The following is an 18,812-nucleotide window of genomic DNA, read 5'->3' on the forward strand; positions in this document are numbered from 1 at the left end:
CTCGCACTCCTCAGAATAAGGTCTTTAACAATAATATTAATGTCTACTATTAAAGTACAAGGCCAATATACATAATTAATGTCACTGTTCCTAATACAATCTTCAGAAGTGGTATTAAGGCGGGCACAGCAGGCCGGTAAGGAACAACAGCAGAGCGGAGATAGTTGCCTCTGTGACCAGTTAGGCAGAAAGCATCACAGGGTAAAGACGATTTACAGCACACCGTTAGTAGGGAAATATGGAAATTTCACTGCGCAATTAAGTGGCAAAAGCCAATCAATGTGATCGGTGGTTAAGTTTTATGCACACACTGCTCTGTGCATTGCAGGTACTGCACTATTCTAGGATAATTAGACCCACCAAAAAAACACAAGTGGGATATATTTCATCTCTATGAGGAAATGCAGATTACACTTCATTAACTACAAGCCTGCTCAGAAAGTACTGGGTCTTGTCAGGTTTTGTGGGAAATACTTACAGTAATGCTGTCTCCTGAGTTGCATCAATTAGGGTTTTAGCTCCAAATGGTGTTAAGGGGGGAAATTAAACAGGAAAACTATGTAATGAGAGGGTAAGCTGATCAGGAGCATTTCTTCAAACTGAATTAAGCAACAGCATAAAGTTTCCAACCAACAAGCACAAACAGATGTAAGTGTCTACTGTTTGGTTTTACAGCCCTGCTGGGACTGGAGATTTGATCCTAAAAGGCACAGTTCCTGAGTTACCGAGCTCTTAACATTTTAATCTAATAATAATATTTATCATTTCAGGCTGCAACACCTTTTTCTGCAAGGATAATGTGACTTTTTTAAATTAATAACAGTTGCCTTAAAACAAATTATTGGAGAGTGCACTTACACAATTCATTCGCAATATGAATACCAGGAAAAGCAATTAAAATGGATTTGTTCACAAATCCGATTAGTCCACACAGGCCTCAGACAAAGCCCTAGAGCTAGGTGTCCCCATGTCTTCCGGTCTTCATTCCACCTGAGCTCTAAGCGACCTAGATGAACCCCCTAATTGAATTACCAATTTTCCAATTAAGCCCTTTTGAATGATTTTCACATTTGTAACAGCTGAAAGTTTAGAACCTGCCTAATGGAAATTCTCCAGAGGAAAACCTTTTTTAGGGGGTTTTAGGCGGGTCGGGGAGTTTTTAAAGCACCAGCACTTAAATCCTGAGATAATTTGTTGAACTGGCCCAATTTGGACAACAAAGGCCCCTGCCTTTAAGAACTAAGCTTCAATGAAACCTTGCAGACACCAAAGTTCTCCCAGACCAGACCAGTACTGGACAGCCCTGTCCTGGAGTCTGGAAGATCCTAGGATCTATGGAAGCTCCCGGGACTATAAGGCAGGGGTTACCCAACTCTTTACTCAGCGTTACCTATGTCTCTTTATACAGTATGATCACCAGTGAAAGGCCATAGGGATCAAATCATCCTACCAAACCTTAACTTGATCAGTTGATCTCTTCTTCTCACAGACGCACGGCTGCTCATAACGTAAAGCAGGGGTGGGCAGTCCTGGTCCCGGAGGGCTGGTGTCTCTGTAGCTTTTCCAGGTCTGTAAAACTGCTCCTATTAAGCCAATGATGAACTGACTGATCTCACTAAGAGCTGAGATGGAGCAGGACTGCCCACCCTGTTCCCCAGTCCCAGGGGGACCCTCCTTGGGCACAGCAGGCTTGCCTGTGTGTCCCTGGGCCGTGCAGCCCGTCCATGGAGCTTGGAGACGTGCAGAGAATTGCACGCAAGAAACCTGACCTTGGTTTGACAGCCAGGGTCTTAAATGGTTAACAGTCCCAGACAAAATGTAAACGAAAAATCAATCAATCTCCAGAAGACATTAATGATGCAACGAGACGCCCTGATATTGGGAAGACGCTCTAAAAACAGAACAGCCTTAATGGAATGAGCGATGGTCTACCGCAGGAAGTGTGTGCAGCATGGTGCACCTCATATTTTACAGAGACTGGAAACCAACACCCCACTGTGCTCACACGCAGTGTCTGATTGCCTCGGCATGATTTATGATTGATCTGCGAATGCCACGCCTCCACGAAGAATCAATCCCTGCATTAAACAGCACTTAGAAAAACAACTGGTGCTTATAACTAAGAGGACAGGAGAGCGCCGAAGCCAACATACGCACACAGGGGTCAGCTGCCAGCGGTGGTCATTGAGCGCCAAGGGCAAAGCACAAAAGGAAAGGCATGTCTGCATTTTCCCACAATTCTCTGAGGCTGCGAAACCCTACTTTTTCAGGATAGGGAGCTTTTCTGGCAGGCTAGGGATCAAACTACAGGGGTTGGCGACTTCTCCTGAGAAGGGACACATTGAGAGAGAAAAAAAATACTTCCCAAAGGCCAAGAGAGACACAAGAGGAAACACAGAGAAAAAGGCACAACAGCAGGCGGGCGCCACACCATCCAAACCCAGAAAATGACAAGAATACAAAAAGATAAAGTCATTGGGATTACAGGTGTGCACCAAGTGGGTCTAAGTTCTGTCCCCCACTCCTAGGATAGACGCTGGCACTGCTGCCACTTTGGTTAGGTGAGAAAACCCTCTTAGCGAACTTCCACAGCAGTGAGACCGAACAAGATTGAGTTTCTTCTTTCCTCTTTTCTGATGTGCCTTCAGATAATTGTGTGAATCGCCGGGGGTAATCGCTGGCTATAGGCACACTCGTAGTAAAGGAGGGCAAGGGTTCGAACCCCGGACCCAACGAGTTTTACAAGTCACTAATGCCTGCGGACAGCTCGGGGTCCCTCAGCTCCACATTGCACAGGGGCACGTCACACAGGAGGCAACCAAGGAAAAGCACTCCCTTGCCACACTGAGTATTACACTTAGCAAGAGATTAATGTAACAGTGCGGGTGGTCACATGTACCTCAGACGCACACTGAAAAGCCCCGCTGACCAGGTCAATGGACAGCACGCTCACCAACATGTTGCTCTATTGTGGCTGGAACCCTGGCGTCTGTGCATCTCTTAAAAAGGTTGGGGTTGAAAGGGAAAGACCAGACAATCCACAGCCTGATGAAGATCTTTCACAGGGTCCAAGCTGAGCTCTTTCTATGCCTATTGACCTCACAATGGCAGTGGTGCTTTGTTTAAATACTGCAGACAGGTTAAATGTCATTTATTTATGTGTGTACTGTAGGTAAAACGCACACATTTTTCCACTGTGACACAACTGTAACTCTGTATTAATCCATTCTTGTGTTCAATCCACTGGATTCTCTCTCCGACGCTTAGCTAGTACATCCTAGCATTTGGAAGTCTTCTTTAAACTAATATTGTTATTGCTTTTTGTATTTGCTTTTTATAACTGAGTTCCACGGTAGGAACTGTGATCAGTAACAGCTGAAGCCATTCTCTCTGACAAGCATCTCAAGTCTACTAAAATACATCAGTTAGCATTCCTACTGTGAAAAATGAAATGAAATTCCATCTCTGTGGGCAATGATAAGTATAAACTGCCAGGTAGTCAATAATGAGAAACATTCAGCAGTAAGTGGGGGGTCTGGGCCAGAGTCAGGCTAATGAAATAAAAGCCAATTAGCCCATCCCTCAGTTGTATGAAGGAAAACATGGAGAACTGATTCCAAGGGAATCAGCCGTCACTTCTCCTGACCAATCACCCCATCTGGAGAACACTAGCTAGTGGAAATTAAGAAACAAATGTGGAAAGCTCATGTAAAAAAACTGCAGCTTCTTTAAGTTTTAAAAAAGCGTTCAGGAGGAAAGTATCCGGGAACTGGGAGAATATGTGGTGCTACCTGTTGTCTTGTGCTAGGCAGGCTCTGAAAGCACACTGAGGGCTCTTTCGCACACACTGTTCCCCCTCCACAACAGGGCCCTGACTGTCTCTCTGACCTTCTGTTCACACTAACCCCCTCCAACTCAGAAGTGACCTGTCCAGGTTCAGTTGAGCCACAATCCAGTGGCTCGCCCCTTAATTGTTTCTTTAAGTTTTGCGACAAACTCCAGATTGAACAATTTACCAAAGTCATTTGTTGAGTCAATTAGGAGACGAACAAACTCTGAACTGCATTCTTCAATCACAGACCTGCTGAAGAACCCATCACATGTCTCTAGAATCTGATGATTGAAGTGTAGCAGCCATATGTTGATTTAATGAAGAATCCAGAGACTGACGGTTTCGTAATTCACTGAACCAGTGTATGCATTGCAGACTTGGCATCAATTTCACCTGCATCTGGACATCTTTAATTATTGATTTAACACTTATTCTATTAAAGTTCGTTTAAACATAAATAGGAGAATAACTATTTAATATAAAAGTGAAGAAGATAAAAATATGTTTTCTAAACTGAGTGACACAGGAAGACCTACCTGTCCAGAGAGTACAGGGTCAGTGACCACAGCCTGGACATAGAAACTGGACACAGACAGACCTGACTGCCCAGAGAGGACAAACTCAGTGACCACAGCCTGGACATAGAAACTGGACACAGGCAGACCTGACTGCCCAGAGCAGACAGGCTCAGTGACCACAGCCTGGCTCTCCTGGATCTCAATTGACTCCTGTTCTCTGCACCCATATAGCCACTGGAAGGATGTAAATTCTGCCTCTGGCTCTACCTCCTGTGTCAACGAGAGCTACAATTTGAATGCACTCCTTCCCTCATAAAGCCCCTGAGTCTGGAGCTCTCTGCCTGACTCTGTTAACCAGGCGATCCTGGTAGCGATCCTCCTTTTCATTCACTCCTCACCTTCAGGCTTAAAGAAGCCTTTGAAAGGGACAGGCTTTAGCTTGATAAACAATAAGTCCTGCGGTTGCTTGGACCCGGAATAGAGACTCTCACTTAAGCTATAAAACAGCTGACATTTGCTAAACAAGCACACCACATTATTATAACATGCATACCTCATGTTTCTCAAAACGCTGAAACAATGGCATCAAATTCCTAAGGAATTTAACTTCAGTGTAGCAGGAGTTACATCGGAATACCTTTACTTCTCTCAGATTCCCTAAGGCTCTGTGTAACAAACGATCATGCTGATGATTAACAGTTCTCAAATTCATAACGAATTCTGACTGAACATTATTTTGTTACAAGTAACAAGTGTTGCCTTATGTGTTAACGCAGAGATGTCAAATACTAACAAAGTAACTTAATTACTTATCCCCAAAGGTATTTTAACTTTCATTTCAATTTAGCAGCTGCCTAATTCAGCCCCTGATGCGTTCATTTGTCATTGTGCTTCTGTCGTGTTCCCTGCCAGCAACAGAGATGTCACGATCATTCTTTCTGACCATGCGAGGAAAGCACACAGACAGCAGGCCTATCATTTCCCGTTCTGAAGGCTGGATGAAACACAAATCTTAAACCCTGCCTGCACTGAATGCCTTTGACCCGAGCTGCTTTTACACCTAAGGCTTCAAGGGAATGAGGGAGCTGGGAACTAAACTTAAACCTGAAAACTCTACTCACCCTCAACCGCTTTTAAACCCGGATACAGGCATTCAAAAGCAAGAACACGAACAATATGAAGTACCAAATGAGCAAAAGCGAACACTCACTGTCTACTGCACCTTTAAGAAATGAATCCTGATACTTGTGCCCGAAGACCAGGATCCTGTACCTTCTACAGCCCATTAACGGAGCATGGCTACAACACTGCTGCCTGGAAAACCTGGCTTCACCCTTTCCATCCCATTGAAAGCCGGATTCATTTCCTTCCTGAAAGTTCCCGTGCAGGTGCGGACTGGAAGAACAGGGATAGCACCGGCTGTTCTGCAGTCACCGTGCCAGAGCCCTGCTAGAGCTCAGCCTGCCCCCGCCCCTCTCACCTCCCTGAAGTCCTCCGGCCCACAGTCTTTGCCCCGGTACTTGCACTCCAGCAGCATGTCCTCGATCCGGTGCCGGGTGCGGTTGAAGAACTCGTCCATGCTGAAGCTGCCGCCCTGGCGGTCCGGCTCCGGGGCCAGGGGGATTCCGGGAGCCATGTTTTCTTCGTAGCCCAGCAGGGGCGCCATGAAGAGCAGGTCGGTGAAGCTGATCTGCGAGCGCCGGAAGGTGTTGTAGTTGCAGAAGGTGATGGCCGGGAAGGTCATGACCGGGGCGTCCAGCTCGTCCAGGGTGGTGACGTGGTCGTACTGGTAGTAGTAAATCACCCGGTCGGCCACCTGGTACAGGAACATGCCCAGGGAGAGGAGGAAGGCCACAGCCCACAGGCCCTGCCGCGGCCCGAACGTCTTCTCTTCCACAAACACGTGGTCGGCGCCGTGCAGCGTGCAGCCGGAGACGAAGGTGGCCAGGTCGTCCACGCCGCTCTCCTCGCTGTCGTCTTCGTCGAAGTCGCTCTCCTCTTCCTCCTTCTCACTCTCCCCGTCCAGCCCCGGGCGGCCATAGCGGTCCTCACGGGGGTCCTTCTGTCCCTTCCAAACCGCGGCGTCGTCGGCGGAGAACGAGATGGTGCAGAAGATCTGGATGGGCATTGCGAGTCCGCCGTGGGGCCGGCCGCCTTCAGCCAGGACACAGAGGTCGAATCGAGCTCCTCTCCCTTTTCACTTTCCTGCAGGTCTGTGCCCCGGACTGTCCGAAGATGCGACAGTACGACTGGGCAAACTCATAGCCGGCTCATCCCAACCTGAGACGCTAGTGCCTGTTGGGGATCCTAGAAGAATATTTTCCGGCACTGCACTCGAATCAAAACCCCGATTCCTCAAGCACAAGCGATCAAAAAGTTGAAACATTCACAACCTCAACTGCTCCGCCCCACTGGTGATAGAGACGGACGCATCTTGATCGATCAGATGGTGAGTGCTGAATAACGTCGAGGACAGAAGATGGAAGAGTTTCTTCTCCTTTTACAAAGCACCGTCTTTGAAACACAAGCCGGAGGTGTGCTTTGGAGCTGTGCTGATAAAAGAAAAAAAATCCTTCGAAAATTAGGAAGATCCTGACGAAACGTCACAGGTCCCGATCCAAAGCAGAAAAACCAGCGAGACTAAACTTTGGTATCCAGTAAAAAGTACGAGTGAGAAAGCAGGAGAATTTATGAATCCCCCCCGGGTAAATCCGAGCGCTATCCTTCGGAGTTCGTCTCCTTGGTGCCGAAAGCCGGAGAAAATGTTCCGTGGATCTGTGTTTTTAAACGGCGCTGTGGTCGTGTGATACTTCAGAAGGAAAAAGTGGCAATCAATGAAAAAGATTTGCGAATACAAGCTCGGGCTCGCAGGTGTTCTGCACCCCTGACGAGAGGCTCTGTGCGGTGAGTGCTCCTTCTCTCCCGGGGCACTGGTCCTGTTCTTGCGAGGCACAAAGTGTTTTGCTGCTGAATGCTGAGAGCTGCCCTTCCCCTGACACTACCGATGTTTGAAAAAAAAGAGAACACAGCCCAGATCTGTAAGACATACTCCCTCTGAGCCTTCCTTGTGCTGCTCATTAAAGAGCCCTCTTTAATGATTTATAAGGTTTTTTTTTTATTTCTGTCCCTACGGCAGGATGCTGGTGGCTGAGGGAACCCAACTGTCCTGACAACTACTCATGCAGTCCGCCTTTCTCCAGCCTGTCCCGACCCCCAAATGCCGAAACAGCCAAATCAGACAGAAATATGAGCACTAGAGCGCAGGTGGGCATGTCTGAAAGTGTTTGCTGCGGGATTAAACTTTCACTTTAATAAAAATATGGACACAGCCAGACACACCACACACAGCATGTTTGACTAAAGATGTCTTTTTTTAGAACAAGCCCGCACATCCCACAGGATTAAAAAACGAGCAACATAGCGGATCGCATTCTCCGTTACTCCCCATTAGTGCCACAATCTGAGTTTAGTTAAGAAACATTTGAACACCTCCATTCATCTTTTCATTTTTAAGGGGATTTTTAGAAGCCAGCATTCCAGGATTGCCGTATGATTTTGACACAAAGTCCAACACAGTCTTAACACCTCTCTAACCCTTTCAATCAGCTAACGATCAATTTTCTAATGGCCCGAGGGCTAAATCCCATTCTATCATCCCATCTGCAAATCTCAACACCAGAAAAAAAAAAACCTGAATGGAATTAACCTCTCTTTCTGACTACAACCTGTGACGCGCACCAGTTACAATGACCACCTTAATGAAATTCAATTTTCAAACTTCGGCTGAAACTAATGGAAACTGGATCTTTGAGGCAGTCAGCCATACAGAAAAAAATTAAACTCAGATCCTTTCATTTCCATTAAGAGCAGTGGGTTTTGCCAAAAGTAAAATATTCTTTAAAAAATAAAAGCATGAAAAAGACAGTGACATAGATCTTGAGCTTATCCCAAGAATTTGGCCTATGTGGTAGAGGAAATCTGTAATTAGTCACAGTACAGTCACAGTAGAATCATTAAATGAGTAATTTCTAGTAGATTTTCTTTGTTTCCTATTTCCAATTTGTTATGTACATTGCTATTGTTCCAGGCTTGTTCTCTGATGCCGACTCTGCAGACAATAATGTTAATTACTACCCATAATAACCTGGAGCAACATTCTGTACTCAGGCTTGTGTATCATTAATATCGCTCCCCCTCACCACTTCCTGCCAAGTCCACTTAAGAAACTGGGATACATAATTAGCCCAGAGACTTTTGCAGTGTCTGTATATTGAAGAGATTAATCAATGGGGTATATTTCATTTCAACTGGGTGAATGCAAATTAAACCTTTTTTTTCACCACAGCCTGGTAAAATATCCTATTCCATGTTTCTTTTTCCATACCCACTGATATTCAATTCAGGGCTTAACTCTGCTATAATCCAGCAAACATGGTCTGATTGTTCAGCAGATGGCATCTGGTGTAGAAACTGGTAGCATTCCCTATGTACTGCATCTCTGCCCTGTTTATTAATTCATAGACCTCTGTCCTTTCACAAACCCCTGCTTCTTTCCCAGCTGCTGTCCTCTGGTTGGGTTTCATGCATCAGCGACTTACAGTCTCTGTCAGAATCTGAGCCCCGATCCCCCCCTGCCCCTCTCCAGTTTCCTGGTCGTGCTTAGATAGCACTCTGGAGATCTGCCTCAGCATTTCCATGACAACTCTGTAGTAGTCACCCAGAAGCAAGAAGGTCAAACAAAGTCTGCCCTGTTTGCAAAGATATACTGACATCACACTGTAGACTGGAGGGAAAGGCACTCTAAAGCGTCTTCCCTCATCATCCAGCTTTGCTTGAAAAATCAGTTCAGGTCGAGGGGGTTTTGCAGTTACCCCCTTCAAATAAAATGTTGCAGCTGGCAACACATGTGCAGTGCAAAAAATAAAAAGTACAGCCATGCAGGACTTCCTGGATTGCTGCCTTCATTCTGGCCACTCAGCTTATATGCTTTTCCTGTTGCTCTGTTCTCCGCTTGAAATTAAGCATGTGGGAGTCGATTCAAACAACCAAAATGCAAGCATCCGGTGGTTCACATTGCACTTTGGACAAGTTCTGGCCTCCAGGTCTGTAAGACAGAGGCTTGACCACTGCAAAGATCTGAAGGTTGAATTAAGCCTGAATTGTGCACAAGGCTACTTCTTCACAATTCAACAGTTATTACTGAAATCATTAACTTGCACAGCAAGGGCCAAATGCCTGTACAACTGTTAGTACAACTGTTATTGCACCTTTACTGCAGCCAGCCACATTTGTAATATGATCGCTGCAGTAGTCAGTGAGCAGGTGTTACGATGAAGCATATTTTCTCACAGAACGAGGAGGAAAAGAGTGTGTAACACAGCCTTAACTATGCCATAATCAATCTACATGAACATGTGTCTACGTAACTCCAATTTGTTTGGCAGATTTACAATGAGAGGTGGAAGAAAACAGCATAGCCTTGTTCTGCTCTCAGACAGATTTCAACTCTGTTTCATGCACAAACATCCTGCACTGTCAACAAAGACAGCTGACTGAGATGCAGAGTGAGACAGAAGGCAGAGCCTGGCTTTTACTGGTGGGAGAGGTTCCAGGGTGACAAAACCTATCTTTCACTGCACAGAAGCACAGGTCAGCCACAAAGATGCAATGGACCTGGATCAGTTTTGGTTTTCCAAAACTGTCCACATGAATCAAGCAATTAAGGATTAAGAAGTCCCAGCTTGACTCGTTGTACCCACGTTTAGGCACAAAAATCTGTGCACATTTCTTAACTGACACTAGGTGGCAGCAGAATCCCACCAAAGGCACAGCCCATACTATTGTTTCTCGTAACCTTTCAGGCTAGAAGAAGAGACTTGTTGCTTGTTAAAACACTGGAGATATCTAGAGCTGGAGTACTGTTATTCTGTGACTGACGCTCACACAAAAGAGAGCCAGGCCAAGCCAATTCTATCTGGCCAGGCAGAGAAAGGATGATGTTTGATGTGAAACTATGGAGGTACAAAGACCGTGCGCTCGATGATGTCATGCAGGTAGCAGTTTAAATATTTGGCAGTAAATTACTCTGACAGCAGCATGAGTGAAGTCATAAAACAAGCCATACGATTTCTCCCCCTGACCTCACAGATTTACTATTCGTATGTCATCACTTGCGCTGCTACCGCTTGTACTTACTGCCATCATTTTCTGGAAAAAATGCATAATTTCCGAAACCTTTTAAAAAACAATAGCGTGTGACATCCTTTGAAGTGTCTGCACCAGGGGTCTCAAGCTCAGTGCCTGGTGTCTTTTCCCAGCTGCCAGGTCAGTCTGTTTTCTTGACAGTATTATTCGTATAAAACATTGAAGAAGGCATTAACTTAAAACCAGTGTTTTATACAGTAGGTAACCTTTGAAGAGGTTCTGAGAAATCGATTATAAAATATTTAAAATAACTGCATCATCCAATTCAGGGTCGTGGGGGAGCTGGAGCCTATCCCAGCAAGCTAAGGGCACAAAGTGGGGTACACCCTGGACAGAAGGCCAGTCCCTCACAGGGCACAGACAGACACACTCACACCAGGGACAATTTTCCCTGAAGCCAATCATCCCACTAGTACAGTATGTCTTTGAACTCTGGGAATAAATTGGAGCACCTGGAGGAAACCCACTCAAACACGGGGAGAACATGCAAACTCCACACAGACAGCACCCCAGGTCTGGAACTGAACCAAGGCAGAAATGCTCACTGCTGCGCCACCGTGCCGCCAAAACCCCTAAACATGGTTGAGAAAATAAAGAGATTTAAATAAAGTTTGACTATTGAGGCTGGAGCGCAAGCCAGATAAGACACAAACCACCCTCTACAAACTGAGCCTGAAAGTGTGACCTACAAAATTCCTGACTTACACAAATAGCTGCAAATAGAATGCTGTATCAGGACCCAAGCGCCTGATCAGTGGTTCCTGCATGCAATACCTCGTCATGCCACAGAAGGGCAGTGTTGGCACTGGCTGCTGGCCTTTCCTGGGTGTGTTTGCTGGGGCTCCCCGAGTGGCAAAGAGCTGCTTAACATCTCCTTTCATGTGCTGCCCAGTAAGCAGGGCTGATGGTTATCAAATCTGCGGTTGCTGTGGAAACAGAACACTTGAGCCTGTTTAAGGAACCGCTAGCCACCCATCGTTGGAAAGGCTTGCTCATTTCGTAGAACACCATAGATTTAAATACATAATTTTTTATGTAAAAAAGAAAACATTTGCTTGCGACAGGAAGCTGGCTTATTGAGAGAAGACAAACACTGCCCCACAAGTCGTCGCCTACATGTCCATACAAGTTATACAGTGTTAAAAAGCACATCAAAGGTAAACAAAGGCCATTAAAATTGCATAGGGAAATGCAGAACTAATTTACTGGTATTTATACCACCAGAGACCACTGAGTTAATTGGACAGGAATATGGTCGTGGTGTAATTTACTGTAAAGACTGAAAAGCAGAAGGAATAGCTTATTGGATTACTGGGTGGGAATGAGTATGGCATGCATGGTTCTGATGTGGGGTGATTTGGACCTGCTCGAATCAGCGTCATTTATCCCCTGACCTTGGAACAACACAGCTTCAGCCCATCCCCGATAGTGGAAAGCCTGTATTTGTTACACTTGATCCAAAGGCAGTGCTGGAGAGGGACAATTCCCTCTCCAGTATATAACTTCAATAACCTTTTTTTACATTTATTTCCCAAATCTTTCTTGCTTTTCATAGCAAGAAGTTTCAGAAGATGGTTTCTTGGCTAGGTGGGAACCCAGGATATAAGCAGGACTCACACACGCTCGTTTATCATAACATTGATGAATTGAGATTCTGCATTATTCTCTCCCTTCATATAATCTGAGGGAGGAGGAGGAGCTGAAACACTGAGACACAGAGGTGAAACTCACATATCATCTTCTATAACCATCTCATCCTGGTGGCTCACAATCAAGGTACTTTTGAACAAATCCAGTTTGCAATGTGATACAACAGTGAGTGGGGCTGGTGTCCTAAGTCTTGGTAAACCAGGGATTTTAAGAGCATTTCTTTTTCTTTTAATAACGTTTCTTGAAGATACATGACAAGAAATCCCCAAAAACAGGCTGTAAAAATGAAAAAAGATCAGCAGATGAAATACAGATATATGAACACATTCTTAGCAAGCTAAGACACAAACTCAGAGGGTGATATCTGCAGGGTGTTGTTAGTGACATGCCCTGTGTAAACATGAATGTCTTCTTTCGGGATGATACCACAACAGTATGTTTATCGCTGAAGAATGCCTGTGAATCCCTGAACAAAGCAGCCCTGGTTTTAATGAGTTTTTTGCTCTTTTGTATTGCTCTTTTAGAAGATGCAGTTCCTGTGTTTAATCTGTAAAACACAGCATGCTGCACGGACAGCACAGAAAAAATAATACCTACAAACCAGCTAGCACGTCGAATGAGACATCGTCTGCAGTACAGGACTTTCTTCCACGGATCTGTACTCCAAACAGACACAAAAAGCAGCTTTGTGTGGTCTGGAAGTTCAAAAACAGGAAGAACAGGAAGCGTGCTTGTGCAAGAGTACTCGAGGGCTTTAAGGGACAGCACAGAATGTTCTGCAGAAATCATGCAGCACAGCTGTCGTCGCTAAATGATCACTGACTGAAAGAAAAAAAACATCATACCAAACATAGTACAGACAATAAGTGGGCTGTTTTGGTGCTAGGACACGTTTGTGCTCAGTTCGTACAGAGCACTGTCTCGCACATCCCTGACCTCTTGTCTTTGCTGGTAATGAAACCAGTTCCACATCATTTTTTACCGAAAACTCGGCCCCAGCAGAAACAGCGATTTTCCGATAAATCAAAATATTACTGTAGCGTGCTAATATGCTGGGACACCCTGCGAAAGACCATGAGAAGACAGAGAGAGCAAATTCAAGTAAAAGTAGACAAAAAAGCCAAAGCGATAGCATGTCTAACAAATAAAGTGATTCTCCACTCAGGTGGAGCTGGATTGTAGATCTCTGCTCCAGGATGGTCATGAGGGACTTTTCCAGGGTAGACTCTGCTGGCTTCTGGTTGGTTCAGCAAGAAAAAGCTTGCTTTCACTCCAGTTTTTTTTGTCTTTATTTTTTGGGACAGCACTTCTTCTGTTCACCTCCAGGGGGTGCTGTCCCAATCTGACACTGCATCTGGAAAATCCCTGCTCAGATGATCAAAGGTATTTGATGGGGACCTTTGTACACAAAACGATTAAGACACCCGAGTAACATGTCCTGGATGCTCCTTGGGTTCCAAAACACAAAAAACAAGCAGGTCAGAGATATAATGGAGCAGAGTTATGATACAGCGTCTGAAGTCGGAGAAAATTAGTTAAACAACTAGAAGGTACACTATTAAGATCTGTATAGCTATGTTGATACTTTGAGCCTCCCTTCTACACCCTAGACCTTAATCTGTTGCTAACTGACTACTCAGATGACACCTGATTCCTCTTTGTGAAGGACGTGGTCAGGGGATTGGAAATTGTGTATTCTTAATTTTCATTAATGATTCTCAGATGAAACACTGTTGTGTTGCAAAAAATGTGCATGTCCTGTAACATTACATTGATATGCATCATGTATTTTTGTTGGATTACGAAACAATAAAAATACTTCTCTAAAACACAAGGCTTTGCAGAAAAGAAAATGCATATCCAGCTCCATTGGATCCCTAGTGGGACACAGAGAAACTACCCCATCTACAGGCTGAGGAAAAGCTGTTAACCCAGCGCTACAAAATATACCAACTTCCACCACCTCTCCAGCTCTTGCACCCCTGAGTGCAAGTCCACAGCTTAAATACAAACACAACCTATGCACAAACTCAACATACCAATTCATTATTAGCTCTTCTTCAATTACATGCAACACGTGAGACCTTGTGGTCATGACACCCCTCCCTGTAGCGGTGAATTATTTCATTTCAGATTCACACGCGTGCCCAGTGGTAGGAGCAGTGGGTACTGCAGAACAAGGCACATGCAGATTACTCTTTAAAAAGCCCTCAAAAAATGATCAGCATACTGAATTCATATTTTTAATACTCTTCTCCAATGATCACCACTCACATTAAGATTAAATGTTCTAGAAAAGATACTGCTGCTCTGGAAACCAGAGCCAGAAAAGAGCAACTGGAAATATTTCAGGCTTCAGAGAATGACCTGCACTGACATGAAGTGAAGGAGCTGGGCCTTTTTAGTCTTGAACACAGACCATTACAAGAGGGACATGGCTGACATTTTCAAAATCCTCACAGGCATTGACAAAGGCAAAAGCGAACTTCTTCAGATTGTCACGAGCCAGAGGACACACGTGAGTACTACAGGGCAGTGCGTTTAAAACTGGGAACAGAAGGCACGTCTGTACCCAAAGGGTTGTGGGAGTGTGGAACAAGCTGATCAGCCATGTTCTTGAAGTCGATATCTGGGGTTCGTTCAAGAAGTGGTTGGATGGGATCCTTAGATCAATTCGCTGCTGACGATCAGATGGGTTTGCCTCCTCTCGTTTGTAGCTCTTATTATGTTTAGAAATCCCATTAATTATACGTTGCGCTTCCCAGATGCTTGCAGAGCAGATACCAGACGGCCAATAAAAAAACAAAACAAACCCTGAAGTTCCCATGAACACAATGTGCCACGATATTTCTCTTTTTATTATGCACATCTTGGTAGTGTATGCGAGGTTCTGACAGGAAATGAGCAGTAATGACTCATTTTAATGCAACACGTAGTTTATGGAGGTGATCATGAGCTGTCACAGCGACCCGATATCTGTTTTTTTTTTTTAACTTGACTCCTTCAGAACAGACAGCGAGATTGGCGTTTGAGGTGCTTAGCATATCCATTAGCAAAATAGAATTCAGGACGGAGGCGATCCGTTGCATTCTAAAGAGTAGGGTCCAAAAGAGCCACGCTGTGCAACATTTCCAACTCCGATGCTTACGGATGCAGAAGGATTAGCATTCCCGGCTGAGCGCTGATGGGATTTGCGGGCGGATTGATCCGTTGAGGATGCTAACACAGGAGGAGAAGGCGAGGTGGCAGAAACTCTGAAGATGGAGGAGTGCTCAGGGGTTAGAATGAAAAGACTCTTTTGCTATTAAGCACCCCTCCTGTACAGAGGACCTGTGATCTCCCTGGAAAGTGATAACTTGTCCATTTGAATTGCTATTGCACTCAATCTCTCTGCTCTTTGTTCAGCAAACAACAGAGGAAGTCCAGTCACTCTGGAATTCCTACAAACCACTGGATTGCTGGCGGTTTTTGCTGTTGCTTAAGTCAGCCAGAGTGAGCTGCAGTTATGATGCAGGATTAAGCGGGTCAGAGAACAACTCATTTACATCAACACGTATTTTACACTTCCATCTATACAAAGAATTGTGAGGTAACTGTAGTGTAAACACACAAGCAGCCTTTTTTCAGGTTAAGATCAGGCACTGGCAGCTGAGAAGTATTTGCATTGCCCAATTCTTTTCACAGCTCTCCTTGCGCGACCTGTCAACGATCTTGGAGAGAGAGAGAGGTCTCCAGGAGTTTGCAAGGTTGGAGTAACAAGAGGTCGCTTCGCAAGGCGGTTTCTGTGTTTGAGTACCAGCCCGGGAAGGGGGCAGAGAGGGCGAGTCAGGCAATCTGTGTGTGATATCAGACAACTTTTTATTCCCTTAATGAGCCCTTCTTATCAACAAGCTGCTAGAGACGGCATGTGGTACAAAAGCATCACATTGCCATTTCAAAGTCATCTGTTGCACACATTTTTTTGTCAAAATGAGGTATTCCGCAGTCCATGTAATTTGGAGAAGATGAATTAATCACTAAGAGCAATATTGCTGTTAAGCGCTTTGAGGATGAGAAGTGATCAAATGATCAAGCGACAAGCGTATGCTGCGAGAGAGGAGACTGATAATAGGCCTAGGGTGCGATTTGTGAGTCATTTAAAAGCAGCGCCACACGCAGAACTGGCTGCCTTCCACACAGAAAAGGACATGTTTATTCTAGCGAAGTGTGCGGAGCCACAGCAGGCCGGATCATTACAGAAACGCAGAGCGTATGGACAGGGAAGCAGCCTTGAAGGGTGTTAAATACTACAGAGCCTCCAATTCTAATTAAAGCGATACGTCTAAACTAATGAGTTTCCTGAAAAAAAATGAAAATACAATTTTGCAGCATCTGACTCATTATAATTCACTGATATTTAAGTTGTCTGCATAATTAGGTGTATCTGCTGAAAGAGAAGCACAAGTATGAAGCTGAAAAGGGATAATGTGAAAACAGTTAATGACTGAAATCAATTCTGAATGTTAAACGCCTGGTACAATGAACTTTGAGGCTTTAAGGAATGCAGTAATGCAGGATATTAATCTTTCCTGTGTGGTATTTTTCCCGCTTTCTGCAGTGCATCTAACCGGTTTTCGCCTCGTTCTTGAGTAAGATTTACAAACACGGTTGCAGTGCTGCCTGACCTATTTCCACACGGTCCCACTATTAAGGAAGCCAATATATTTGCATCACATTAATCAGATCTAAACTACGGTTCCTATTCATTAAAAATCTCGGCTCGCTGATAATCTTTTTGCCAACTCTTCCCACAAATCACCTGTGATATTCCGTCGCACGACAATCGGCTCGGCCACATGCTCAGCTCTCTGCTGCTGTAAAGGCAAACTGCTGAGTTTTTCTTCATAGCAGTAGACCAGGTCACCTATTAGGATCTGCAGTTGTAAAAAACTTGGATTTATAGCAATCTTTGATATGGGACAAATCAACATGCAGTCACCTGCTTTCAGTAACCATCAATCCATCCATTATCTATCTGCTTTATCCAATACAGTGTCGCATTTGAATCTAGAGAGGAGAAAAATATTTTGGCAATTCCAAATTTGGAAAATTGAAAGAATTCTAGATCGTCTGTCCATTTTAATATTGGCAAATCCTTTTGGGCTTTTTTTTTTTTGCCTTCTAGTATTAATTGAAAATGCAAGCTGAACTATTCCAAGCCTGTCTGGAGATTTACACTTCATGCAATCCTGTCCAATTTCCAAATGCAGTCATAAACTCATGTGTTCCAATCCACTCGTGCTGCTGTTGAGATCAATTTGCATTATTGATGCAATGCTTTCTGAAGTCGTCTTCTTATTTCATCGAGGGAAACTATGCCACGGCTATCAATTAAAACCCATTAGGCTTCAAACTGCGCTTGGATGAGGCCTCCGACGAGAATGAAATTAGACATATAACAAAGAACTTGCCCAACGAATGTATATAGAGATGAAAGCCAGGAAAACGTTGTACTACAGTGGCAGTGAATATGTGCACAGACTGGAGAGCACTGTTATATTTTCTTGCAGTGCTGCAAATGCCTCTCAGACTTCCTGACAACAAAATAAGAGACCATTATTTTGGGGCGCCACACTGTAGCATCATGTAACACAAATCACAAATTTAATCACATGTGAATATATGAAGCAGTGCCCCCCCCCGCCCCCCCAGCTAGGTATGGTGATGTGAGTGTTGCTCACATGGAAATATAAATAATATAAAATTAAAATGGAAGGAAACAAACAGGAACCACCGCTGATATCCTGTGCACTACCAGTGAGGTAAACATGGGTGTACAGCCAGCTGGAAGGACTCAGGTGTGTGCTGGGAATCTGATCTTTAAACAAGATCTTATTGGCTTCCACTCCCTGATCTTCTGAAGAAGGAGCTGCAGCCGTGTACCATGTGCCTTTTTATTTTATAGGCACTGGAGTTTTAGTCCTCACAAAAGAAGGGCGGTTATAAATCTTTATGGGGCTCGTTTGGGGCTTCCTCCCATTACAGGAAATGATCCCCCGAGGAACCTCACTGGGCGTAAATCTTCTCCTGCAATGGGACGCTAGCCGTATGGCGCAGATTTCGCTGTGTGGCTCAGGGGCATGAGAGGCAGCAATCGAAGCCTGGTGACGGACTAGCTGTGTCTTGGACAGAATCAGGGCAGAACTCCCTTGCACCTGGGCATGTACAGCCCCCCCGGAGCTGCACACCGACACACGCGCACAGCTGCAGATCCAGAGGCTAATACAGACACACACAAATGTGGACCCACATTCTTGGCGCGTCTGTCCTGCCCAGTGGAAGCAGTGGAGATAGATGGGTTTTGCAAGGCCAGTCTTACATAGGAGGTCTGATGGATTTTCTATTTCCAGCACAGCCCCTGCTCTCCTATTAACAGCCATCATGGGCGGTGTGTTTCCAGGGGAGAGCAAATTCATCATCACCCAGTGCTGCCCGGGCACAGCGGCCTAAGCACCGAGACAGCCCTGCAATTAACCAGGGGTCATAGTGCTGGCAGTCACTGAGAGATAGCTGCCTCGAAACACACATGCCATCTGTCACACAAATAACACGACTGGCCGAAGTCAGGA

The 18,812-nt window shown here is 44.9% G+C and overlaps 1 protein-coding gene across 2 annotated transcripts in view; it reads right to left on the reverse strand.

Moving 5' to 3' along the window:
* asic1b (acid sensing ion channel subunit 1b) overlaps positions 1–18,812 on the reverse strand; it is a 177,179-nt gene that overhangs the window by 50,019 nt on the left and 108,348 nt on the right. Inside the window, exon 1 of one of the 2 annotated variants that reach the window (XM_088922360.1) lies at positions 5,831–6,478. The exons of the other annotated variant lie outside the window; for it this stretch is intronic. Coding sequence (XP_088778486.1) covers positions 5,831–6,478 — 648 coding nt within the window. Of the gene's footprint in view, positions 1–5,830; positions 6,479–18,812 lie in introns of those variants that run through there. 2 annotated transcript variants of the gene reach the window in all.

This window comes from Atractosteus spatula, chromosome 1 (assembly GCF_055471065.1).
Source record: "Atractosteus spatula isolate fAtrSpa1 chromosome 1, fAtrSpa1.hap1, whole genome shotgun sequence".
Classification (NCBI taxonomy): domain Eukaryota; kingdom Metazoa; phylum Chordata; class Actinopteri; order Semionotiformes; family Lepisosteidae; genus Atractosteus; species Atractosteus spatula.